This window comes from Lampetra fluviatilis, chromosome 9, assembly GCF_964198595.1.
Source record: "Lampetra fluviatilis chromosome 9, kcLamFluv1.1, whole genome shotgun sequence".
Classification (NCBI taxonomy): Eukaryota; Metazoa; Chordata; class Hyperoartia; order Petromyzontiformes; family Petromyzontidae; genus Lampetra; species Lampetra fluviatilis.
The window spans coordinates 16,286,787-16,314,656 of record NC_136283.1 but is presented as its reverse complement, the minus strand read 5'-3'; the positions used below and the strand labels follow the sequence as shown (position 1 = coordinate 16,314,656).

The 27,870-nt window shown below is 45.8% G+C and overlaps 1 protein-coding gene across 3 annotated transcripts in view; it reads left to right on the top strand.

Moving 5' to 3' along the window:
* Nucleotides 1–27,870, top strand: part of LOC144934260 (melanopsin-A-like) — a 62,113-nt gene that overhangs the window by 17,284 nt on the left and 16,959 nt on the right. For all 3 annotated transcript variants that reach the window (XM_078859940.1, XM_078859941.1, XM_078859942.1), the window contains 8 exons: nucleotides 237–411; nucleotides 9,175–9,296; nucleotides 13,643–13,776; nucleotides 17,481–17,684; nucleotides 19,067–19,238; nucleotides 20,848–21,012; nucleotides 22,678–22,972; nucleotides 23,714–23,854. In XM_078859940.1, coding sequence (XP_078716066.1) covers nucleotides 237–411; nucleotides 9,175–9,296; nucleotides 13,643–13,776; nucleotides 17,481–17,684; nucleotides 19,067–19,238; nucleotides 20,848–21,012; nucleotides 22,678–22,972; nucleotides 23,714–23,854 — 1,408 coding nt within the window. The remainder of the gene's footprint in view (nucleotides 1–236; nucleotides 412–9,174; nucleotides 9,297–13,642; nucleotides 13,777–17,480; nucleotides 17,685–19,066; nucleotides 19,239–20,847; nucleotides 21,013–22,677; nucleotides 22,973–23,713; nucleotides 23,855–27,870) is intronic.

The following is a 27,870-nucleotide window of genomic DNA, read 5'->3' as shown; positions in this document are numbered from 1 at the left end:
CAAAAAGTAGTTCTAAAGAAACGAGTTTTCAATGTAGATTTAAAAGTGCATAGCTCCAGTGGCTTCCGAATATCAGAAGGAAGGGCGTTCCATACTATTGCAAATACACGTCCGAAAGTGCGCGATGCGGTGACCGTGTTTATTCGCTGGCTAGCCAAAAGCTGATGCAATGAGGATGAGCGGAGTTCGCGTGATGGTAAACAATATATTGTGATGTTAATTTGACCGATATGTAGCAGCTGCCGTCACTCGGACCTCATGGAGGAGGGATCGATGCTTTTCGGGGTGCATGCAGAACCGGGGAACTACAGCTTGGTGGACCCTGCTTGGGATGGGGGCTCTGCGTTGGGGGGCCCTTCTGCAGATCCCCAGCTCTCTGACAGCAACGGCAGCGACATGAGCGACCAAATGGTAAGAAACGCTCGCTCGCTCGCAAACGGTGTCCAAGCGGAGTGTTGCTGTGTCCTGCCGCGGCAGTTCCACAGCCGCTAGGGAGGGAGCCGGCTCGGTTTGCGCACCGGGACAACGGCGTGGAGTACTTTCCAGTGGTTTTGCAATGAAGCTGAATACACGTTTATGATTGGTAACAGATCGAGTCAATGCTTGGTATTATGTGGCAGCACAACGCCACTGAATGTATCCATCAATGCTTGCTGCTGTAAATGCCTATCCATTACAATCCATTGTCTGTTTTACTTAGTATGCTCTGACTAGTTTGTTTTCTTCTTGTGATATTGTTAATTTATAATGTATGTCTTTCATTACATTTTGTACCTTACATCTATGTTTAGGATAACTTGTAATACCTTGTCTTCTTGTGTTACCTCTCCAATTCACTCGTATCACCAGCTTGATCAGGTCGACCTTGTAAAAATAAATCCTCAAGTTCTTGCCTCGTAAAAAAAACTTTCAGACTCTATTTTCATTTGCTGGGAATAACTTTTAACTGCATTTTTTAAGCAATGATCTAAAGGATGAATGTCCATACCCGATACTCACTCCTTAGTTATAATGCAGATTTAAAGATGTGTATAATAGGTGGTGAGCTTACTATGGTTGGTGCTAACATCTGGTATTTATGCCACTAAGTGAACAGTATGAATTCATCATATGAGCTGACTGGCACAGTAGAACCTCGGAGAAAAAACGCACCAGAACTCGTCGAACAAATCGGTGTTCGAACAATAATTCCGAAAAAAAATTGCCCCGGAAACCGAACGAAATTCGGAGGTCGAACGGGCAATCGCGACTTGAAAGAACCTGTCCGGCTGAGACGCGTATGGCCAGCGTGCATGACGCTTGCCCAGACAAAGGTTTTGCCGTATGAGAGGCTCAGTTAAAATATCACCCAGATAAGGCAGTAGCCAACCGAGTGAGCAATGTTTTTAGTCAGAAAGAGCTCAAGTGACTCACAGTGGCAGAAAAGAGGCACAAAAGAGAAAGAACCCCAGAAGGGCAGTTTACCCGACGTTATTATGGAAGGGGACTCCCCTTCCTAACAATAACACCACCACCTCCTCCTCCGCACCACCTTCCACTCAAGCCATCAACTCTCCTTACTACAGGTAAAGTGAAGTGAAGTTCTATGTTCATTTATTTCATTTATTCCATATATTTATTCATTTATTCCATTTATTTATTGTGTTTCTTGTTATTTTGTATTGATTTTATGCATGTAATTACTGTAAACTTCGTGTAAAAATGCTTTATAATGAGATATTTCTTGTGTCTGGAACCAATTAATGTAATTTACATTAATTATTATGGGGAAAATGTAATCGTTGTTCGAACAAATCGGTGTTCTAATGGCCTTCTGGAACAAATTAAGTTCGATCTCCGGGGTACCACTGTATTTTCATGAATGTGTATCTATATATACAAGAGTGTTTGCATGCTTATATGTACGTCATGTATATATTGCGTTAAGTCATGCCATAATGTTTTTTGACTAAGCTAACATATTGGGTTTTATTCCTGGCTAAGATTCACGTCGTTGGCAGCCGTTGATGTAGACACCTAAACTGTGCCTCCCCTAGGTTGACTTAGCCCAAATAAGGCAGACCTATCCGGTCAATCGTGTCAACAAAAAAATGGGAGACAAAGGGAGAAGAGCATAGTGATGACTTAATCAAACTTGTATACCGTGTTGTCCATAATTCGGTGGGCACAAACAACACTTACTCACGGGTTCTGTGTGATCAAAGTGATCTTTCTCTTTGTGTACCTATATATATAAATGTTTAGCAATGTAGTTTGCTGGTTTTACTAGTCAGTAGAGTCAACCAAAAGTTATAGATTGCTTCAAATGTATTGCTAAACACTTGCGGATGTACAATATCCTTCATCAGGCATACTAAGAAATTCACCTCTCAAAAATTGTACTTTAATCTTGTCATGGGACCTACTTTGCCAGTACCAAAATAATAGGGTTTTCCCCTTTTTCCGGCAACAAAACAGGTGTTAAGATGTTAAAACACCAAACTGAAACCTTTTACAAGGAATCATGTCTGCATTAACCACAATGCTTGTGGTCAGAATGCAAACATTATATGAATGTCCTTGAAACTGATTGGTCCACACCAGTCATCTTTCTATTGAGCCTCGTCTCAAACGGTGTTAGACCAGAGGACGCCAAAAGGCGTACAGCCCAAAGATAATGCACTATCAGAGTAATGAGAGCTCGGGGTGGCATCTACATCATGGGACCTCCTTTGCCAGTACCAAAATATGATAATAGGGTTTTCCTCTTTTTTTCTGGCAACAAAACAGGTGTTAAGATGTTAAAACACCAAACTGAAACCTTTTACAAGGAATCATCTTAACACCTGTTTTGTTGCCAGAAAAAAGGGGGGAAACCTATTATCATTTAATCTGGTCACTTAAACACATTCTAGGTAGTTTGAGCATTCATAACAGTTGACTCTTCTTGCCAGGTGGTATTTCCCAAAAAAAATTCTGCATAAAGTTGATGTTAAACATCCTATGAACATCCTAAAATCACCACTTAAAAAAAAAGTCTTACTCAATTATTATATAAAGCATGTATATTTAATGCTATTTATTTGTCTAGGAAAGCTTCATGGAGTTTGAATTCCTTTCCAAAAAGAGTCTTACAGCTAGATGACTCGGTAATATATTGTTTTAGATAATGTGTGTTGATTGTGTGATAAAACCAGAGTGGCAGGAGAAAACCCATGATGCATATGGGAGTGTTACTGTACAGGCAGTCTTCGACTAACAAACACTTGCATTTACAAGCCAGCTTCCATGAAATATATATTTTAAAAACATACATTGACTTAAAACGTGAACTCACGTTTGAAAACTGAACCATGTAACCATTTTCTTCAGTGCAGCGATCCTCCTCGAGATGTGATGAGTCAGCCTCGCACTGGGAGTGAGTGTGCATGTGTGTACATCCACGTGTACATATGTGTAGTGACATCGGGGATGTCACTGTATGGTGCCGGCCCGAGAGGGCTGTGGCGAGCGATGTCCCTACATCGCGGACAGCACCGGGTGGGTTGCTGTGTGAGGCCGGCTCTAGCATAGCACGGCGTGCGATGCACTGTCATTGCGTACACCCCATAGGCGGGTGTAGCACCAGCCCTAGCGGGGCTTGGTGAGCGCTGGGATAGCGCGGGCACCACGCATGGCGCGTAGTGTGGGCTCCCACCAGGGGGAGTGGGAGAGTGTCAGCCCAGGGTCAGGGTTGCCCTGGGCCATGGCACTCTTGTTGACCCCGTAGGCACGTGATCCGGAGTGTCCACAGAGAGGGCCCCAGGTGGGGGCGGGAGAGCTCTCGAGAGGGATCAAGAGGGAGCTGGAAGGCTCGAGAAGGCAGGCAGAGCCAAGGGCGGAGCGGCCCCAATCCGGGAGGATATGAGGTGGGTCCCTGAGAGGGACCGGGGTCGCTGCATTCTACAAGTTCGAAGCTCTACGTCTTATAAGCTGGAAGCTCTGCAGGCATCAGCACGTAGCCAGGACCCAAGTGAGGGTCAGACCCTTCGTAGCTGTAACTCCTCCATATAGGGTAGTTAGCTGGGTGGTCACCACCCTAGGCTGTATCTGGTAAAGGGGCAGTTACCCCTTTGTGTTTACGCGTCGATATTATAATAAATGTGTTGCCTCTAAAGAACAATGTCTGCGACTCAGTTGGACTCACTACATATGTGTAGAGCAGTGAAATAAGTGGTGCGCACAGTTAACCGAGGGAAACTGAGGGCAAATAGGTGCTCGTGAGGTTTGCACAGACGAACCGCCAGTTGTAAGGGGCGAATCAGGTGCAAACGGGGTCGACCGGTTGTGCACGTTGAGACCGGAGATGTTGCCAGGGAGACAGGAGATAAGGGTTAATTGATGGGCCAACAGGCGAGAGCCTAAAGAGATGCACGAGAGGTCTCGGATAATTAGCAGAGGAATATAAGGGCGTGTGCGTGCGCGGAGCGGGGAGTTGTTGCCGGGGACCAAGTGTGAAGACATCTCGCCACTGCTGCTCCAGCCGTCAACGGGACCTCAACCCTCACGCCGTCGCCAGGCAGGTGTTGGCTGATCCCCCTGCCCAGGACAGACGGGTGAGCGGGTCTGAGGGAGCGTAGGTGAGGGCAGCAGTGGAGGTGTAGAGTCGCTGTGTGCGAAGACACTGTGGGCGGAGACGCTCTGTGCGCAGACGCTGTGTGCAGTGACGCTGTGTGCGAAGACGCTGTGTGCAGAGTCGCTGAAAGCAGAGCTGCTGAGTGCAGGATAATGGAGGTAGAAGATAGATAAGAGTAGGGAGAAGTAACCATAAGTGACCGTACAGATAGTTATAGGAGTGCCTACAACTGGCGCAAGAATAGGTTAATAAAGTGTAAGCAGGTGACTTGTTACAACGTGTTGGTGTGACTAATTTTGAAGACACTACATATGTGCGAAATTGTGTGTGTAAGTGAGTGTGTGTGAAAGTGAGTGTGCGTGTGCACGTGCCGCTGTATGTGTGTGGGGAGCGGTAGATTCCTTCTCACGAGAAACACCAGTGACTATTATCTGAATGGGTTTTGGGCCTCCCCTAGGTCGATTAATCCTCAAATTAGTATTAGTACCTGATTCGGTTTGTGTACATCGCCACTGGGGAGTCAACGATGGTTAATCGTGGCCTGGTGTGGTGCTGTATCGGCCTTCATAAATGCTGTTCTCCAACAGTCTGTTCAGGCTATATGTCGTTGGAGTGTGTGTCTTTGTTTGTGCGTGTGCCCCGTGTGTGTATCTTTGTCTTTGTTTGTCTGTCTTTGTGTTTTGTGTTTTTTTCGGTGTGTATATGCATGTCCCATGTGTGAGTGAAATTGTGGTGACTCATTATGCCCCTTTAGACAAGCAAGCTAGCATCAGGACTCAAAATAAGTGGGAAAAAAACGGATTCTGTTTTTTTTAGGTTACTTTCTTTAATGTTTTTTTTTATTATACATTACTTTTTTCCAGTTTTACATGAAAATATATGTTTTATTATTGATGAGTTTAACAATGTTTCCCTTTTTTGCTGAACCGTGGCACATTTCATAACACTGACCGTATGGGCATTTAAATAAAATACATTGGTGTGTTCTGACTTACGAACCGCTTGACTTACTAATGGTTCTCAGGATCTACCGGTAATTGTGTTCTTAAGTCGAGGACCGCCTGTACTCCCATCTCCTGGTAACCTTGCAGCTCCACTGGTTTGGGAGTTTCACAAATATTGACGTGATCCACTAACCCTTAATTCTTTGCTTCCACGGCACAGTCATGCAGCAGCACATAAAGCTTTCGTAAATATAGGCGCCGCGTGCGCACACAGACCACCGCTCTTGGCTTGGGACTTGGCTTCGGTTGAGTTTAAACGCAATGACATCGCTCGCAATGTTCCCTTGCAGGGATTCTCTTTTAATTGTAATATCCGTCTTGAAAGGTAGAAGAGAACACAGGAAACCAATGTCTAAGTTTAATCTTTAAAATAATACGTTGATATTAAAAATATATCCCACACGTGTTTGTCTTGAGCGCTGTGCGTAAATGTGCGTCCAAGAGGTGTTGCGCACTGCAATACAGTCCCGGCGACCTGGGTTCGCTTCCCAAACATGGGGGAAAACATCAGATATTAGTCTGTATTGGGCTTTATCTAGGTTTGCTTAGCCATAAATGAATACCTTCTGCAGTGCGTCTACCATACCACCTCTTCTGTGTGCCAAAAATGAGTTTCTGCCAGCCTACAGAAGTTGTCCAAAATCCCTACGTTTCGCCCCACATTCGTTTAAGGGTGAGATTTGTATGAATCGGTGTGTGTGTGTGTGTGTGCGCGCGCGCGTGTGAGAGAGAGGGGAGACGGTCACGTGTAGTGGGGAAGGTTCAGTGCGCATGGCAGCACAGGGATAAATTAAGTCAAGCGACTCATGCATGCATGATCTGTGCACCCGTTACTGCGTGTGACTGCCTGCCCGCTGTGCTTATGCGACTCTCTCGCTCGCGGCTCTCATTAGCGAAGCGCAAAGTCTTTGTGTGTCCTCACTGGCGGCGAGAAAGGCCATTAGCACAAGCAGGCGTAGTTTGCTAATTAAAGGAATTACTCATTCTACAAATTAAACTCTCATTCATATCACAACTCGTGTGTGAGTGGATGTTTTACAGCATAACTTCCCACTTTGAAAGTGATGTCATGATTTAGCATGTTCCCTTGGCTTTAGAAAAAGAAAATCAAACACATTGCAGTTCGACAAGCACACGGGCGAGCGTTGGTCAAATGCATGATAGCTTCTCGCCTATTTTAAACCCCGGGTCAGAGTTTGATTCATTCGTAGAACATCACAGACAAGATATGGAGCTGTGGAGTATATGGTCAGGGCAACACTGGTGCAAGCCTCCCCTCACGGAGATTGCAGACACGCTTCATCATTTGACTAACACACACACACGTTCATTTTAACACGCACCATTCTTTTATGTAGAATAAAATGTGCACCATGAACACAGCAACCCGAGTTCGATTACTGGTGACGTCTAACATCAGTGGCGAGTGATATATGAATCTGTCCTGGCCCCCCTTTACGAAACTCACATTGACCAGTGTGGTGAAGTATGGTCAAACTCCTATTACTGCCACAGAGTGCGTTAAGTCTTCATCCAGCAGTGGATAGATAACGTCTGTAAATTATGACTGTATTATAAACATAATTATATAATTTACCTGATCGGGTGGTGTTGGTAAACATTTAATTTACAATCAGCACACCATCTTTCTCAAGTCAATAAAATAAATACAACTTTCTAGAAAGTCAACCACGGCCCATTCTAGGGTTACGATCCCTGACATTGGAATGTGGAATGCACACCGGTTTCGAAGAGCAGCCACCCCAACGCCGCGCGTTTAATCAGAGAGACTACCATGACAATATACAGCGTGCGTCACGGGTGGTTAACTTCAGAGCCGTTGCGATTGCCAGGGTATTAAGTTGATCAACAAGCTCTTATCAAACACCTATGACCCGCAACTGTATTGTAAAGACGTGCCAGCTTTATGTTTTGCTATTACAATCACATACATCGCCATTTGCTTCACTGTGAATAGGCCTTATTCACGGTTCAATGTCTCTTCTCACCAATAGCAATTTTATTGACGGACAGGTTGTGGAATGGTGGTTGATGCATTTTGTGCTATGAACACAGTGACCTAAGTTCGATTATCGGCGTTGATTAACATTGGTGTGCGAGTGATATCTGAACTGGTCTTGTTGGGCCTGAACTTCACCGATTCGGATTGACCAGCGTGGTGAAGTGCGTGCAAATCTAAATTATCTGCAAGGCGTGGGGATGCCTTAATCCAGCAGTGGATTGGCACTTTGGGGTTTATTATTATCATCATGATCGATTGATATTTGTACAATATGCGGGAGTGATTGTGCAGTGGTTAGTGAACTATGAACCCAATGACAAGTTCGATTCGCAGCCATTGTTAACATGAATGGTGAATGACATCTGAACAGGTCCTCGACCCCATTTCCCACATCTGCACTGACCAGTGAAGTGAAGTATGTTAATACAGCAAACCACAATGATAGACAACAGGTGTGAAATTATATATCAATTTATTTTAATATCATCATCATCCATGATCGAGAGACTGCTGGAAGAAGGCCTTCCCAATACATCATCCCTCAGGGAGTCGTGATGCAACAGTATTGTTCCTGAAAATGAGGCAATCTCATTGCTCTTGTTCCATGCTAGACATAGTTTCAGGCATGTTCATTAATTTGGCTGCCACTCTGTTCATCTCAACCACCCAATCTGACGCGTCTAACTTGTTGGAGGGATACATTTGGAAAACACATTGGAGTATGTGTGGACCAGTTATTGAAGGCGGCACACGATTTATATGATTACATAGAGGGGCAGAGGAGAACAGGGTGAAGTGCTTTTATAAAACTGAATTTAATAAAGAAAGGCAACAGAGCTACATGTGTGTACCTAGAGAAGGACGCGTTGAATTACTGTATATTACCTGCTATGACAAACGAATAAAAAATACAGACATCGACAAAGTGAAACATGCTGAAGGGTGCAGAGTGAATCATGGGGAGGTACACGCTTGGAGTTATACCGAGAGACATTAGAGGAACATGTGGATTCGAGAACATACTCAAATTAAACACATAAGTATACATAATGGTGAGTGCACTTGGACGGGACACATCGTGAAAAGGAATTATAGCTAGTGGTCGGGACTAATGAACTAACGTGCCCGAGAGGACGACGCTCACCACACATGTGGAGCAACAAAATTGGCTCTTGTGCAGGCGCTAGATGACTGTTGCATCGGATGACCGTAAGATGGGGATGGCTTGAAGATTCCTTCATCCAGCAGTGGATAGATTATGGCTGATAATGAACGTATCGGCGACATTGAACCGTGGTGTGCGGTATAAGAAAAAAAAATCGCAATTATTATTTCCCCACGAGTCGCAACCATAGTCAGAAAATATTGTGGGGTGGTGGGGCGTCAAAATCAGTTATCCAGATGTTGAAGCAGTCGGAAGACGGATGTCATTTTAAATGTTAATTTTATAACTGTTTTTTATGAGAACCGGTGTGTTATGCTGCACCGGTGTACTGCCAATACGTACGTTTTTTGGGTCCAGTTGATGGAATGTGTCTTTCTTGCCACCACAGCGAGAGAAGTTCCCAATGTTAGATATCCCTCACCACGTGCACCACACGATCGGCTCGGTGGTCATCGCCATCGGCTTCACAGGGATCATCGGCAACTTCCTCGTCATTTACGTCTTCTGCAGGTATGTGTCTTAGCATCTGGGGAGTCGTGCTGGGGGTAGGGGGCATGGGCGATAGGGTGGCGCAGTGATAACGCTTGTTCTTCACAGAAATAAACCTTAATTCCATTCCCCACTCGTGTGCCTTTCTGTGTGTAGTTTGTGTGTTCTTCCCCTATCTGCATGGGTTTTCTTCGGGTTCTCCGGTTTTCTCCATAGTTAAACAAACACAATTTAACTGGTATTAGTAACGGAGTATAGTATAACCGTATATGCAGTGGCAGCTGCTCTGGAGCATTGGAGGCGTACCCCGCTTGAACATTTAATTTCATTGAAATGTTTTAGGGCACAGCCAGAGGAATAAAGGTAGGTCTTGAGCCTAGAATTCGACCAGGGCCAGGGATGAGAGAGAAGAGGTAGGCAGGGCTAATCCATAAGTGATCTTGAACATGCCAAAGGGTAACTTAGAAATTTCATTTGAGTGGATTGAGAGCCAGTCGCGGGCTCGGAGTATTGAGACTCCGAGCCCACGAGGGTGAGAATCCTGGCAGTAGCATTTTTATCATCCGGAATTTAGAGGTGAAAGGTTTTTGAATGTTTGCACAGCAGACAACTTTAGTGCTGAGTTTAGATGTGATGGAGGCATGGGTGTGAGCGTCTAACCAGCAGCTGGGGCAAGGAAGTGGCAGGTGTAGATATTGCGCAGATGCAAGTAGGAGGTCCTGTAAGGTATACTGGAAGAGAACGAGAACCCAGCATCAATGATGGCTCAAGGGTTTAACGCATTCAGTCTCACGGCATAGTTTGGAATTTTGATGGAGTAATACGCTGCCCTGGTGGATAGACTGCTAATTGCGCTCATATCCAGAATAGTGAAGATAACTTACTGAGTTGGTGGTGGATATTCCATGTTCATATGGCAAGGACCAGTATATCTCAATGAAATTGTATAACGGCCACTTATCTACCAGTGAGTGGTTTAGCTAGCGGGTGCTCTTTCTTATAAATTTAGGAGTAACAAGGATCGAATTAATAGATAATTATGATGAGGATGATTATATGAAATAATAAATGATACATTTATATTTTTTTGGTGACAATTGAATAGCTTGATACATTATGAAGTATTCAATTGGAAATAAATTATGATAATGGATACAATTATTATGTTGACAAAAGTGATGATGATGATGAATTATGAAATAGTTGATTCAATCATGGTCGGCAAATGAACCCACTACCCCTTGCTGAGTCCGTTGAGATGTGTCCCGGCCATTTCATGCTCCCTGGGAAGAGTCACCAAGCACTAGAGTCTTTTGATCGCACAGCACATATGCTCGTTTCCTCGTGAACACGTTTCCCACGAGTCTTATGAAGAGGAGGAGCACTTATTTGCGTCTCTGTGGATTCCCACAATATGGAAATGGAATGAAATGTCATCGATTAAAAAAAGGTCAGTGCCATCAAAGGTGTTAAAATGAGTGATTGTGTATATTGCCCATGGGTCTCAAATGCATTTGCACTATCCCTCCAGAGCAGCAGGCTTCACGTCTCTACAGAAGGTGCTGCTGAACTTAAAAAAACGTGCACCTTTATCATGATTATTTGTAGTCTTCTCTGAAAAAAAGCATTGTTATTTTCACCGCTGAGTTCCCAGATGAAAGGCATTGAAAGATCAATTAAGAGCATGCTTAAGGGTGTAGTGGTTCACATGAGTTATGCTAGGTGCACGGGCAGAGTAATAATTGATTTAAAGTAAATGTATTTTGCTCCCACGTGCTATATTATAATGTTTAAATCTCACAAATGACTTATTTTGAGTGTTATATTTTAGATTTGTTCGCCTAATTTAATTTAAAGATGACTTGTTACGGACATTGGACTTATACTAATGACTTATAAAGCATGACACTAGATGCATTTTTTCGTTTGGCAAGGTGAAATTACCAAAAGGCTGTGTGTCTAGTGATGTTATTGAGCCATTTAATTGTCCCTGTGGAGGCTGGCTGGATGTCGGTAATATTGCCCACGAATCGGCAGTATAGGCAGTGCTGGATCATGTGGTCGATAGTCTGGCTGTGGTGACATTGCCGGGTGTTCTTCATGTCCATCGATGAAGGAGGTGGATCGCATCTACTGTGCCCTGCTCTCCCAACGATTCAGGGCTGACCACTTCCCTGGGTAGGATTCGAACCCTGGGAGTTATTTTTTAGGCCAGTAACGAGCTCCTTGTTCACGATGGTGTTATTGCACTAAGATTTCTGGCAATGTTCTTCCGGGGCGGAAGGAACTCGCGTTGAGGACTTTGGCCCTAATTGCGAGCTCCAATATGCGCTGTGAAAGAGTGATGATAATCATTCTTTCACAGCCCTGATTTATATTGGCCCTCATTTAAACACATTGGAACTAATATTGATACTGCAGCTCATGTGTACCTGAGTGTGCTGGTTTTGTTTTCAGTTTGCTTTAATATTTTTCTACTCTGCCTCTTGTTCCTTTTTAGATTTTTATAAAATAGGTGGGAGGAGTGCGGTGGTGGCAGTGGTTAGTCGACTGAGTTAGGCACTCTGATACCTGGGTTACATTTATGGTCACGGCTGACATCAGTGGCGAGTGATACCTGAACCGGTCCCGAGGCTCCCTCCCCCCCTTTACCAGCCCACCCTGACCAGAGTGAAGTATGGTCAAACACCCCCATGACCAAAAAGGTGTGGAAAGGGCTTCATGCAGCAGTGGATTGACGAGCACATTTAATTTTACAAATATGATGATGATGATGATTATTGGAGACTATGTATGTGGCACGGGATGAGGATGGTAGATTGCCAATCATCAATATAATAATTTGTAATTTCACAATGCAGGCAACTATAGCAACGTCCCATCTATTACTGGTAGGAACGAAGTGAACCAGCCTACAATAGATTATATCGTCCGTCCGTCCGTCCGATGTCCGATTAGGTGTAGCAACATCGCCCCCTACTGCAAACACTTGGCATGACCCTACAAAAACCTTTAGACTCAGTGAGGCTTTCTTGGCTAAACAAGTGTAACATTCCCTTATAATTTCCTCAGATAGCTTTTAATTAAAACATTTAAATTAATGAGGCTTTCCTGGCTAAACAAGTGTAACATTCCCTTATAATTCCCTGAGATAGCTTTTAATTAAAACTTTTAAATTAAAATTTAACTCACAGCGGCCTAAAGCCTACAGCTAGGCCTAAAGCCTAGAACTAGGCCTCAAACTCTCCCTTCGTATCGTACTCCCGCGTGTGTGCAAGGGAGTTAATGTTTAACAATGTTACATTCCCTCATGTTTTAAAAATAGAAACATTTAAATTTAAAGCTTTTACATGAATAATAAAAACATTCAAATTAAAAATTAACTCACAGCGGCCTAAAGCCTACAGCTAGGCCTAAAGCCTAGAACTAGGCCTCAAACTCTCCCTTCGTATCATATCCCCGCGTGTGTGAAAGGGAGTTAATGTTTAACAATGTTACATTCCCTGATGTTTTTAAATAGAAACATTTACATTTAAAGCTTTTACATAAATAATTAAAACATTTAAATTAAAAATTAACTCACAGCGGCCTAAAGCCTACAGCTAGGCCTAAAGCCTAGAACTAGGCCTCAAACTCTCCCTTCGTATCGTCCGATTAGGTGTAGCAACATTGCCCCCTACTGCAAACACTTGGCAGGACCCTACAAAAACCTTTCGACTCAGTGGGGCTTTCCTGGCTAAACAAGTGTAATAATACATTATGTTTATATTCTTTGGTTATTCGTTCCTATCAGCCCACCCCGCAGGGTCCTGTTATAATTTTTGATGGATGGCTTTAGGCGACCATGTTTCTTGAATGGCATATGTTGTATCAGACCTGTGATACTTTTTATATTTGTGTGGAATCTTATAGCTTTTACCAATATATTTTTCAATTGCTAAAGTACAATTCATATATAGTTATTGGGAAATGTATTACTTTTAAATGATTGATTTTTAAGATTGTGTTATTTCTTTATCTGCAGTATTCTTTATATTGTTTTTGTACCCTTGCAAAAGAGATCATCTGGGTATACCGATCAGGAATGTATTAATAATGGATAATGATGATAATGATGATGTCATTGTTAAAATGTTTATAATGTCATCACAAGAGTGTGCTTAGATAATTTCTCAAATTTAATATTTTTAAGTTAGGCAGATTACAATAACAATAACCGCAGCAGTCGTAATAGTTTATATTTGCTCTTACTCAATATGTACTGCATCTCTCATCGAAGCGGTCGCATAGTTAAGGTAAAGAACGTTCAATCAAGTTAGTCCTACCTGTGCCACCTACACTCACGTGTGTGTGACCGGTGTGTTCAGGAGCAAGAGTTTGCGCTCGCCGGCCAACATTTTTATCATCAACCTGGCCTTCGCTGACTTCTTCATGTCCATCACACAGACACCCATCTTCTTCGTCACGAGTCTTCACAAGCGCTGGATTTTTGGGGAGAAGGGTGGGTGACGCAAACTATGCAGAGTGAGCAGCATCGGTGTGCGAGTATGTGTAAATGCTAATCGGAGGTGCAAATGTGTGTGTACATTACTGAGTGGGGAACGGTAGTGTAGTAGTAAGCGTTCTCTGCTATGAACCCGGTGATCTGAGTCTGATTCCTGATAACGGCCAACACCAGTGATGATTATATGAACCATACATGGGCCTCCCTTAGGTCGACTCAGTCTCAAATGAGTACCTGGTGCACTGTGCAAATATTGCCACTAGTGAGACAAAGACAGCCGGGCATGGTGCTGACCACCCACCCACCCCCTTGTATGCCATACCAGCCTTCATAGATGCTCGTACAGAATTTTGCCCAGAAGTCTGTTAAGGCGAGATAGGGGATCTTTGTCTTTGAGTGTATTGTGGCAAAACAACCCTCACCTCCTCGGTAGTTGCTAGTTGGTAACGCTGTTGTGATGTGAACAATTCCATTGGATGGAAGATTTATACTAATCAGCTGTTACCCTCATGGAGTGTTCGCAGCTGCCACAGTGGCCAATGGGGATCAAGATGCGTGCCAGGGGCTGGTAACCCCTCTGCCTTCAATTAAACTACCAAAAAATACAGAAAGGATGAAACTAAGCTTATGCGGGAGGTCCCGGGGGCACAGGCATATGTGACATCTCCTGGCGAAACCCCTATTGATGGGGCCAGGAGACTTAACCCCCCCCTCCAGGTTTCTCCAGAAATGGCAGGAAACCACTGCGGTTGGACACGTGGGATGTTGAAACACTCACTAGGGACGAGAGCCTATCATTCTTCCAGTGCCGGCCCGAGCCTCTTGGGGGCCCTAAGCAGAATTTGATTTGGGGGCCCCCCTCCCACCACGCAGACTCATCTGTGCTAGAAGATTATTGACACAAATGTCACACTATAATGTTATAGCGAATATTATAAACGAATACAGTGAGGTTATGTATTAATAAAAAATAAAAAAATTCCTGGAAAAAAAAAATAGCATTGCATAAATGCATAGTTGATCGAGCAGAATGAGTTTATTTTTCCATCATTACTAAGCAATTCCACACCACACCTAACAATTCATATTCTATTGGCAAATGAGGCATAATTGCAGTATGGTGAAAAATTAACATGGTGATCTACTGCAGCCTATAAATATGAGGATAGCACTGCTACATCAGTTGCCACCATATTAATAAAATTGAAGTCTATTTTCATTACAGAAGTCTCCCCACCTAACATGGCTTTGGTATATTTTCTCATAAAGATCAATACCATCGCTTGCCAAAGATCTTAAAGCAGAGACCGCACGTGCTTTGCCTATGAAGCTGGAATATTCACTTCAACACAAACAGCAATGCTAGCTAAGCTTGTCATCGCTGTTTTCTCCAACTTAAACCGATATCTATCAACGTGAAATACACACCTACTACCTAGATAAATGTATATTAATAACATTTCACTGTTGTGGCGGGGATTTAGCTCTGGTGCGTTATATTACCACTTTTATGGCTTATAAAAATATCATGAGTCATGACTAGCTAGCTGCTTCCTCAAGTGACGTGAGCACAATTTGTGCTGCTGCTGCACAAAACATACTGTAAATAATAATGCAAACATACCTTTATCTCGCTCTTTTTTCTCCTCCTCGGTCCTTTTCTTTTTTCTTTTTTCGGCACCAGAGGGATACGTCCTTTTTTGTGACATGGCTTAGGCGTATTTATTATCGTGACGTACAATTGCGCGCACCTGCCCGCGCCCGCGCCCGCGCCCACGCGAATTGTCAATGAGCCGTGACATCCGTGAGCCGTGACAAAGCAGCAGTTGTCGACAGAATTTTCTTGTCTTGAATCATTTATTCATTCATTCATTAATTCATTTATATCACTTGTTTAAGTTATTTAATTGTAAAAAAAAATAAAAACGATTCGGGGGCCCCCTGGTGGCCAGGGGGCCCCAAGCAGCCGCTTAGTTCGCTTATGCCTCGGGCCGGCCCTGCATTCTTCTGTCAGGAGCTGGACCAGTATTGCCTCGACTTCTGCGGAATACACCCCGTATGATGAATGGCTTCAGTCACGATAAGGGGTGGACAGTCTTCCACTCAGGGCAGGAAACTGCCAAACAACAGGGAGTGTCTCTTTTTCTAAACAAAACAATGAAGGGGGCATGGGAGCTTGGCAGTGAGGTGTTTGAAGCTGCGAGTCTCAGGCTACTGTGGGCTCGCTTCCTCATCAATGAGAAAATAAAAATGGTGGTGGTGGCTAACGCCCCCACCGAAAATAAACATCAGTTGAGGGATGAAGGCAAGGCTGATAAGTCGGATGCCTATTATGATCTCCTGTCCCAGGTGTTAGTCGCTTCGGGATAGAGTCATCCTGTTGAGGGACTTTCATTCCCAAGTTGGTCATGATGTATGTATAGTGGCGTATTCACACGGACACTTTTAGCTTTTCTCCTGTGTCACTTTATTACTTCACATCCCGTATGGATGCTCCTCACACTAACACAACCCACCCTTGCTCCGAACTCCCTCTCTCTATAATCTGCTAGCCTGTCACTCTACACTCCGCTAGCCTGCCACTTAATACTTCGCTAACCTGTCACTTAGTACTCTGCTAGCCTGTCACTTAATACTCCGCTAGCCTGTTACTTAATATTCCGCTAGCCTGTCTCTCTTCTCTCACACCTCCAACTCGTCCTTGTCCCCAGTGGGGGATCAGCCAACACCGCTGGGGGGGACGAGGTGTAGAGGGAGAGGTCCCAGTTTTCTACTCTCCAGCTCTTGTCCTCTTCGTTCCTTCAGCTTCAACTAACTACCCTGTGTTGCTCCGCGCACACCCCTATATCCCCCTCCTCATTAAGGGTCCTCAGTTACCCCCCATTAAGCTGGCGCCTCAGCGGCGCCTCCTGCACGTGCTCTCTCTCTTATCATCTCCATCTCTCGCCTCTCTGGCGTCTACTTCGTGTTTCCACACTCGCACCTGCCTATCCCCAAATGCACCCGGTTAATTACTGCTTCTCCGCCTAATTGCTGGGGCCTCTCTGGCGGCTACTCCATGTCTTCACGCTTGCAGCTGCTCGCCCTCAAATGCACCCGCTGTTTGCAAACCCCGCGCGTTACGCCACTACACATGTACCTGGGCTGGACTGATTAGAAGGCAAGGGCCAGATCAGCTCAATAAAAATGGGAGGAAGCTGTTAAACTTCTTTGGAGCCGATGGGCTTTGATCACCAACACGCTGTTCTTCCATCAGTGCATCCACACAACATCATGAATGCACGCCGAGCCCAAGCAAAAGCATCTGCTGGACTATATAGTGATGAAACAGTGAATGCTGGCCCTTGTCATTGACAACAGGGCCTACTGTGTCAAATCTTTCCACTGATAATTATTGGCTTGTTACATTTAACATGTGCCTACTATTCTTCCACTATTGGTGGTGGGCATCTTCCTAGGATCCCATTCAAACCCACAATAGCCTAGTTTTGGCTAACAAATGAAAGACTACAACATTCCATTTAGACACCGCACCAGATACTCATCTGTGGCTGAGTCAACCGAGGGGAGGCCTAGGACCGGTTCAGATAATTGTCACTGTTGTTGGCTGAGAGCGAGAATGAACTCGGGTCTCCAGGTTCGTAGTGCTGCATGCTAACCACTGCACTACCACATGTACAAATGCACACACACACATGCAGGTTGTGAGCTGTATGCTTTCTGCGGAGCGCTCTTCGGCATCGCGTCCATGATCACCCTCGTGGTCATCGCCACTGACCGCTACCTGGTGCTGACTCGGCCCCTCGCCTCCATAGGAGCCATGTCCAAACGGCGTGCAATGTACATCACGGCGGCCGTGTGGTTCTACTCGCTCGCCTGGAGCCTCCCACCCTTCTTTGGCTGGAGTGAGACACAAGCTCCAGCCCAATTCCTTTTATGGGCACCACCACCACAAGTTCAAATCCCACTACCACCGCTGAAGCAGCCCACTACCAACACAACCCACCACCAACACAACTCATTACCAATGCTGATACAGCCCATAATCAAGGTTTTTGGGTTAGATCGCGTTATTTATAAATGTGTCGTAACCCTCCACCACCCGACACGGCCAATCAGCAAAAAAAGTGTCACGTTGACAAAAGACAAATATTTTAAATTGTAAATGTTGTGGTTTCACGCTTCAACACACCGGTGGGCTAAAGTAGTGAACTTTTTGTCTTTTGTCAACGTGATACTTTTTTTGCTAATTGGCCGTGTCGGGTGGTGGAGGGTTACGACACATTTATAAATAACGTGATCTAACCCAAAAACCTTGATTATGAATAATATTGGTCGCGAAAGCCTACGTGTTGAACTGATACAGCCCACTATCAACAAAGCCCACTACCAAACACAGCTCACTAACAACACAGCCCACTACCAACGCTGACACAGCCCACTATCACCACCAACAGCGCCCATTACCAATGATGATACAAGCCCACTACCAACACAACCCACTACCAAGGTGATATCTACTAGCAGATGCCACTTTAGCACTCCTGAAAATTACAACATGCAATTTTTAGCATTATTTTTCTTATTAACAAATCTTAAGGCGAAAATGCTTGCGCTGGGTTGGATGTGTGCAGGATGGGAGAGGATCAGTTGCTGAGACAGCAATTAGAATGGGTCTCCAGGAGTACAGCAACCAAGGGGAAGACTGCTAAGACCAAATGCGGGGAGACTATGAGGACAGATCCTGGAGGTCGCTGTGCATCTACTGTGCACCAGCTGCAGGATCTGGCAGGGGGGTAGGAAGTGTTTGACGAGGAGTTGCGGTGGTGGCATCATTGGCTTTGGCCATGACGTCTTGACCTTGAACAAAGCTTCAAACTCTAGTCAGACTTCCTGGGACACAACACGGGATGTATATCTACAAAGTTGAGTACTGTTGTTTGAGTTAAACACTAAACTGTGAATAATTATTATTTTACCAGTTAAGGCACACTGAGCTTTTTTAAGAAGCGACCTGGCCACAAATTATAGCTCAACGAAGTGGCTTATCATGTGGAAATTTATAGCAGCCAAACACTGTAAACGCATGTTTCTAAATATGGGGGTAAAAACCTGAGGATTCCTAGAAAAATCCACGCTACCACGGGGAGAGAGAAATGCAAAATTCAAATACACGGAAGTCAGGTTCGGGATCGAACCCACGACCTTCTGTATACCAGGCGAGGGAGTTAACATCTCGGCACCATGTCTTTAGTCCGGCTGTTTATGCTTCTCTTGGTATTTGTAGGTGCCTACGTCCCAGAGGGACTCATGACGTCGTGCACATGGGATTACGTGACATTCACACCAGCCGTACGCTCCTACACCATGCTGCTCTTCTGCTTCGTCTTCTTCATCCCGCTCATTGTCATCATCTTCTGCTACGTGCGCATCTTCGTAGCCATCAAGAACACCAACAGGTGAGGCATTCTCGCGAGTTTGTGTGCACAGTCTGTCACATGTTTGTGCGCATGGTCTGTGACGTGTTTGAACGCATGGTCTGTCATGTGTTTGTGCACAGTCTGTCACGTGTTTGTACGCATGGTCTGTCACGTGTTTGCGCGCATGGTCTGTCACGCGTTTGTGCTCATGGTCTGTCACGTGGTCTGTCACGCGTTTGTGCGCATGGTTTGTCACGTATTTGTGCGCATGGTATATCACGTGATTTGTCACGTGTTTGTGCGCATGGTCTGTCACGTGTTGTGTGTACGGTCTGTCACGTGTTTGTGCGCGTGGTCTGTCACGTGGTTGTGCTTGTGGTCTGTCACGTGTTTGCGCGCGTAGTCTGTAACGTGTTTGTGCACACGGTCTGCCACGTTAAATTTTGATTTAAAGCTTTCGTGACTGCAGGGATTCATATTATTGGTTCTTTCGGTAAAGTCACCTAGAAGGGAAATAATAAAATAATATAAACATAAAACAATAAAAACAATTCACGACGTTTCGACTGCAACACAAGCAATCATCATCAGGTGTGGTCTCTCACGTGTTTGTGCGTGTGATCTTTCACGTGTTTGTGCACGTGGTCTGTCACGTGTTTGTGCGCATGGTCTGCCACGTGGTCTGTCACGTGTTTGTGAGAATGGTCTGTCACGTGTTGTGTGCATGGTCTGTCACGTGTTGTGTGCATGGTCTGTCACGTGTTTGTGCTTGTGGTCTGTCACGTGGTCTGTCACGTGTTTGTGAGAATGGTCTGTCACGTGTTTGTGCGCGTGGTCTGTCACGTGTTTGTGCGCGTGGTCTGTCACGTGTTTGTGCTTGTGGTCTGTCACGTGGTCTGCCACGTGTTGTGTGCATGGTCTATCTCCCGTTTGTGCACGTGGTATGTCATGTGTTTATGTGCACGGTTTGTCACGTGTTAATGCGCATGGTCTGTGACGTGTTTGTATGCATGGTCTGTCACGCGTTTATGTGCATGGTCTGTCACGTGGTCTGTCACGTGTTTGTGCGAATGGTCTGTCACGTGTTGTGTGCATGGTCTGTTACGTGTTTGTGCGCATAGTCTGTCACGCGTTTGTGCGCGTGGTCTGTCACGTGTTTGTGCTTGTGGTCTGTCACGTCTTTGAGCGCGTAGTCTGTAACGTGTTTGTGCACACAGTCTGTCACTTGTTTATGCGTGTGGTCTTTCACGTGTTTGTGCACGTGGTCTGTCACGTGTTTGTGCGCGTGGTCTGTCACGTGGTGTGTGCACGGTTTGTCACGTCGTTGTGCGCGCTGTTTGTGAAATATCAGACCCACGTTGTGGTGGCAATATACACTCGTACACAGCATGAAACAGTTGCCTTACAATTTCACAGTACAGCAATATACACCATGAAAAATATCCTTACTGTCACCACGTTGACTAGATGAATGGACGTGTTAATTATCTGTATTGTGGACTTGGTAACGTGAGTTATTGGTCATCATCGTCAATTCAAACTTGATATTTATAATTATATATTATCAGTCAGCATTTACAACATCTATAATTCGCCGACACTTGCTGGCCTTGTTCAATTTGCCCCTGGGGCGTGACTGTCCGCACAGGGCTGTGAAGACTCTGGGGGATGCCCATGATAGTAAGGAATCACAGAAGCAGCAGCAACGGATGAACGCCGAGTGGAAGCTTGCGAAGATTGCCCTCATTGTCATCTTGCTCTATGTGGTGTCCTGGTCTCCGTACTCGTGTGTGGCGCTTGTGGCCTGGGCTGGGTACGTTTGTCCTGCCGCTCTCCTGCCTAACTCGCCACCTCCTGGTTGTTTTTGCTCTGATTTATGATTATAGTTTTTATTGTTGCTTTGATTTCTATTAACTTCATTGTTGTACTTTGTTTTATATTGTTTTAATGTTGGTGACCCAGGTCACTTCCAAATGGGATGTATCCTGATATCTTGAGTCCTCTACTAGTTAAGCAAAATAAACGTTAAACTTATTTACAATGCTCAGGTGGGAATCTGTCTCCAACCTCTCCACCTCCTGCTCTCCTTTCCACCATATTCATCTCCCTCACCCCGTTTAGATCACTTTAGACCACCTTTGCTCCCCTCCAGAAAATAAAAAAACGCTTCGACCCGGATTATTTTTAATCATCCTCACCACACCCATTCCTCTGTTCTCCTTGTCGAACTCCATAACTCCATTAGCTTCCCATCTACTACCGATGTTTATTAATAATTCCTTACCCTCGTTTAAAAATCACGCCATGGTTCTGCCCCACCCTATCCCGCTTCTCTTATTTCTTATTACGTCTCATCTCGGCCCCTGCGTTCACAATCTCTGTTGTCCGTCACTACGCCCCCCCTCCCTGTGCTCAGTCACGTTACCGCTCCTCCCTCCTGGCTCCCCTCCATTTAAATACACTGCCACTCCACATCAAACAGGCAACTTCACTCAACCATGTTTCATTCCTCCCTTGATATTACTCTTTTTTTCAATAGCATATACCTATACTGCTTCCTATCCTCGTCCTTAAAACCTTAACCAGCCTCCCCCTTCCTAACCTCGCCCTCCCTTTCCCTATCACCACCCTTCCTTGCCATCCCTTCCCCTCCCCAACACTCAAACCCCATCCCTTTTCCCCATCAGCCAATACTAATGTGTCATTTATAACTCTTGTAAAGCACTTTGACAAAAGCGCTATACAAAATCCTAGAGATAGGATAAGATTATATTGCTCCATGACAAATGACTTGCAGTGAATAGCAATAATAAAAAATGTCCACTATTTACCAAGGAGAGGTTCAATGAGCACTCAAGACTCAGAAGGGTCCTGCATTGGAGTGGTTGGCCCATTCATTATATGTGAGTGTTTGGCATGTGGGAGGAAACCAGAATTCCTGCCGAAAAGTGACACACACAAGCTCAGTACAAATAGATTGAGTAATCTGTTGCTCTATTGCCAGCCTCCATCCTGTTTAGCTTTTGAGATCTTACAAGCCCCAGCACGATCAAGGTAACTTGATTGTTCCACATTTGTATGAGTGCAGAAGCACATAATCCAGCAGCATTGTACGTTCAGACCCTAATGAAAGTTTTAAAGTATTTTTAAACTGTTTTATTCATGACCATAGCTTCAAACTTCTGTCAGAGAGCCCGGGACCCATGACCGAGGTACAAGGCTAGTAACGATGGATTATGTGCTCATGGAATGTACAATGAAGTGCAAACAGGACGTAAAATACGAGAAACAATAGAGAGAAGATGATGAAGCAAGTTAAGAAAAAGATCTTGGAACTGAATTGCAAATCCAGATTCGTGACAATTTATTGCACCACCAGAGGAGTGAATCACTCCTGAGCTACTTGGTGCATTTCTACAGGATACGAGCCGCTTCTACTCTTCGAGTTGTTTAACTTGGCTGCTGCCTGTCTCCACAGTTACGCTGACATGCTCACGCCCTACATGAACTCCGTGCCTGCCATCATCGCCAAGGCATCGGCCATCCACAACCCCATAGTGTACGCCATCACACACCCCAAGTACAGGCAGGCGATCGGCAAGTACGTGCCGTGCCTTCGCGCGCTGTTCGGCGTCGTCCGCAAGGGCTCGCGGACTCTGTCGGGTGGCAGCTTCCAGTCGACACGACACTCCACGCTCTCCAGCCAGATGTCGTGTAGTGGTGACACGGTGCGATGGCATCGTCAGCCGACCTGCACCTCTGACTCAGAGTCGGTAAGGAGCCAGGACAGAGATGGCCGGGTGGTTCTGGGGAAAGGGGGGGGGGGGTTTCACGACGGTGACGTCTGCACCGCTCTGAGGCCCTCTCGTGCAGTGCAGGCGGCGTTAGCCCAGTCGCCAATGCCAGTACAAAAAAAAAATAACATTTTCTTATTTTCACAATGTGATATCAATAGTTCTTAGAATTAGGTCGGAGAAAAGTATAAAACATACACCCATTCAAAAAAATGTAACTATATATTTACTGTTTGTTATATGTAACTGTAAGTAGTAGTGTGCATTTACATTCAATTCAAACAGCTTCTTATGAGGCTTAAGAGCCCTATTTAAAATATCAAAATAAGTAATTGGTGTGATTGAGAGTGTAAAGGAGTTATATATATATTAAGCTACATAAGCCAAATACCTCTTTCAGCGGTTAATAGATTGGCATTGTAAACTGCTCGTTCATGTAGAGTAAATAGAATGTATAACATCGTGATTATTCAAGTTTCCACTGGGTTTCCAATTAGAAAGAGGGGAAATTATTCCACTGTTACATTTTTTTATTCCTCCTTCTTACTCACTGAATCCTGATTACAAATATACGTAAATAATTTATCCTGACCTTGAGTGGTATAAACAGGAGACACATTTACATTCCTTTAACAATTTATTTTTACTTAAGTAGAACTTTGAGGAGAAAATCTGACTGTACACCCCGTGTGAGGACGGCTTGTCACCCGCTCTCACTAGTGCTGGACGGACATGGAGGGGGAGTCAGGGATCCGGACCCGGCCAGCCAGCCGTCAGGTCTCCTATGACCTTCCTCGAGATACCATCGAGGGCCAGGACCTGGGGAAAGCGAGGTGCCATGACTCCGGCATGTTCGAAAAGGTGTGTGTTTGAAGCAAATGAATACGGCTACTGATTACCTATTAAGGCTTTCACAGCGACACGATGGAGTGGTACGGCCACGACACCATGGCCTGCTGCCCGTTTACGTGATGACTAGCACTCGCCGTGTATTTCCATGAGATATAACCGAAGTGAAATGCAAGGGATATGGATTTCGTATGATCCTCTGCAATAATTAGTGTCTACATACCTGTATGCTTTAAAGTAATTTATAAGATGTCCACATAGACACCACGGGAGTTAAATACTCCTCAATGACCCTTGATTTCCCCTTACCCTTTCGTGTTAAAGATGTCGACGTTGGCATCCTGTAGTCTGCTCACTCTTAGAGAGTGCGACGTGGAATTCACTGTTTGTGAAGACGGCTTGGGGTTAGCACAACCCAATGTTCGTAAACTTCTGAGCTTTGTTGATGGTCACAGCAAAACGCCGCACGGACTGGAGGCATTGTGTGGTCAAAAGGTGCCAACTCTCTTGATCATTCAAGCTGTTCCCCGTTACACACTACACGATATATATGTAGTGGCATAGAATAGTAATGTAGTAGTATAGCGCTGGCTGCTGGCAGGGAAGGGGATCTGTGGCTTACAGCAGCCCTGACGTTAGCAGGCCAGGTTATACACCAGAGGGGGGTATAGGGGAAAGGTCACAGAAGGGACACACCAAGAACCGCTGGTAGGTTCTAGAAAGGGGGCGTGGCTGGGAGCGGAGCCATGCCACACTGACAGTATAAGAGGGGCCCCTGTAGGGGACCTCGGGGCTGTTGTATGGAGTGGGATCCTCATCGTGCTGCTGCAGTTTTCACCATTCTTCTGGTTGTCTTCACCATCCTTCATGTCATCGTCTCTGTCTTCACTATCTTGGGGCGTCACCAGTCAGGCAGCCTACCAACTGTCCTGACTGAGTAACGTTGCCGACCATAGATGGACTTATTGTAAAGTGTTAACCCCGATGGTGCTTGTTAATAAAGAAGTGCCTCCAACTCTTAGTGTCTCCGAGTTAGTTACTACATATGTAATAAACAACTTCCACGATGACTCTGGACTGGTGTCGCTTAATTAACAGAATGTCTGCACACCTCCACACTCTCTCTCTCTGGGTAGTTCTCTCGCTTCCCCCGCTGCCTTGATGATCCATCTCTGTCCACTGCCGCGGCATGCCTCACTCTCTCTCCGCTCACGCCACTGGCTGGCGGCGTGCCCGGAGTAGATGCTACTTCGCTGGAGGTTCTCCACGTGGTCGTTGGCGAGAAGAGGTAGAGCGGCGATGCAGGCTGGACCCGAGGCTTCCCACACCGACCTCGAGTCCTCTCCTGCCTCTGCTTATATGCCTCCTGGCGGAGGTAAGCTCCGACTACCGCAACGCCCTCTTGTGGAACCTTCTGGATGGTTCCCGTATATTCCCCGTAGCTCCGCCCATTACCTTTGGCCTCGTTCGAATCCCTACTCCAGATTGGATAACAGTTACCCAGCGGTGGCCATGCAGATGTCCTCTGTAACCCCCCAGGTAGCGCTCTCTCATTACATCACCCCCCCCCCCCCCCGTGATGAAAAAACTAGCCATCCCGGCTAAGAATGAATTTGGACGAGTAATGGAGAGACGCAATTAAAGACCTCGCAGCAACAGCAAGGGTGTGTAACAGACATAAAAGCAACATGAACTGTACAAGCCGGCATTAAAAGGCGAGTAACCAAAGTGAAGATAAAACCAGAACATCAGCAAAATCGAGGCGTTTTAGAACGGGTCTGCTATGCCGGGCCCTCCATGGTAGCTGTATCCCGTTCCGCATCGATCAGCGCAGCTGGAAGTGGAGCGGTCGGTGGAAGAGCGGAGGGGTCCGATGTAACAGAGCCGGACCGGGCAAGGCCATCGTCCGCGACGGCAGTCAAGGGTTCGGATGCTGTGGACAGCAAAACAGAAATTTTCGGAGGATCAACGTGCAACCGCACCCCCTCTGGCTCAATGGACACGCCAGACCCCGGCAACCCAATATGTGGAGATGACAAAGCAACACGTGGAGGAACGAAGGATTTCAGCCGTGATGGATGAATGATACAACTACGCCGACCCGCCCGAATACGTACACACTGAGGGCGCTTAACCTCAACCACTTCAAACCGGCCCATGCTACGGCTTGTGCAGTTTGGGAGAGGTGCCAACAGGCACCTGAGGGCAAGTCGTGGCCGGACTTGCACGCACAGCGCTCATTGCGTGCCTGCGTTTTTGTGGTGTTAACTTGAGCTGCCTCCCGCACCTCGGATATCCGGCGCAGGGAGTCCCGCACATGGTCAGGCAGGGTCAGTTTAGCGCCCCCAACAGGCGATCTCAATTGAGCATCAATAGGCGGCACATTTTCTCTTCCGTACATGAGGAAAAATGGAGAAAATCCCGTCGAAGCGTGCGGAGCCATCCTAAAAGCGGCGAGCATGCTAGGCACGTGCAAATCCCAATCGGCCTGTTTGGCATCCACAGTCTGGCAGAGCATAGCTGTCAAAGCCCGATTTAGACACTCGACCATCCCATCAGCCTGAGAGTGATATGGCGATGTCCTAATCTTTTTGGTGCCCAAAGCATCGCAAACATCGCGTAGCAACTTGGAAGAGAAATTCCGGCCCTGGTCCGTAAGCAATGGCTCCGGGGCACCTTTGTCCATGACATAGCCATTGAAAAATGCATCAGCGATGGAGGATGCGGATTGGTTAGGTAAGGGCCAAGCCATCGGCCACCGGGAAAAATATTCCACACCCACCAAAATATATTTGTTACCCCTGGGAGTGATCGGGAAGGGCCCCAGGACATCGAGAGCCACCCACTCATTGATGCGCGTACCAGAAATAGATTGCAGCGATGGATGGCATTTGAGGCACGGCGGCTTCCGCCGAGCACACTCATGACAGAAGCGAATAAGTTTAGAGGCATTGGCTGTCATACCAGGCCAATAATAATCCCGTTGCAATATTAGCAAGGATTTTTGAACACCAAGGTGCAACAACTTTTCACCGTACAACACACGAACCATCCTGTCACGGAGAGCAACGGGAACTACAATGCGCCAACGGTCCACTATATCATCCCTCCACATCAAAAGGCCCTCCTGAAAAGCCAATCGACCATCTTCCACTGACACAGAACCCTCACGTGTCTGTTCCACCTGACGCCGCAGAGCCCCTATGGAGTCATCCAACAGCTGCTTGCGCATCCATACGGAGTGCGGCAACTGCAATACATCGCCAGCCGGCACATCCGCCCCATGCAAGGGAGACTCGCTCACCGCGGACATGACAGTATGCGGCAGCGAAGTGACAGGAGAGCAACGACTTGTCCCAGAGGAACATGCGCAACGAGTCACCGGCGGCAGTCGAGACAGTGCATCGGCGTTACAATGCCTGGAACCCTTACGATAAACGACATCGAACGAGAACTCCTGTAATATTTCGAGTCAACGAGACAGCTGGCCGGCTGGCTGCTCAACCTTCAACGAGTATTGTAGACACGTAGGTAAAAAATTAAAATAAATAAAAGTTAAATAAAATAAAAATCACGACGTTTCGGAGGCAACACAAGCCTCCGTCTTCAGGTGGAACCGTCACAGCACGATAGCTGTATCAAGTGAGAGAAATTCCAAGAACACAGTAATTGTATATATACTGGTTGAGGATGGGAGGAGCCAAGGTAGTCCCTGAATTTTATTTTTGTGAGGTTCGGTGCGGCTGAAGCACGCTGTTAGTAATGAGCCTTTGTTATGTAAACTAGGTGCGGATGATGTAAAGGTGCGTGTAAAAGGGACTGAGCCTTTTTGTTATGTAGAGATGATGCGGCTGAAATCGCTGCCAGGAAATTTGTCTTTTTTGTGTAGAATGGTTGACTGAGCCTATTATTATGTAGAAATGGTGCGGCTTAAATCGCTGTCAGGAAATGAGTCTTTGTTGTGTAGAATGGTTGACTGAGCCTATTATTATGTAGGGGTGGTGCAGCTGAAATCGCTGCCAGGAATG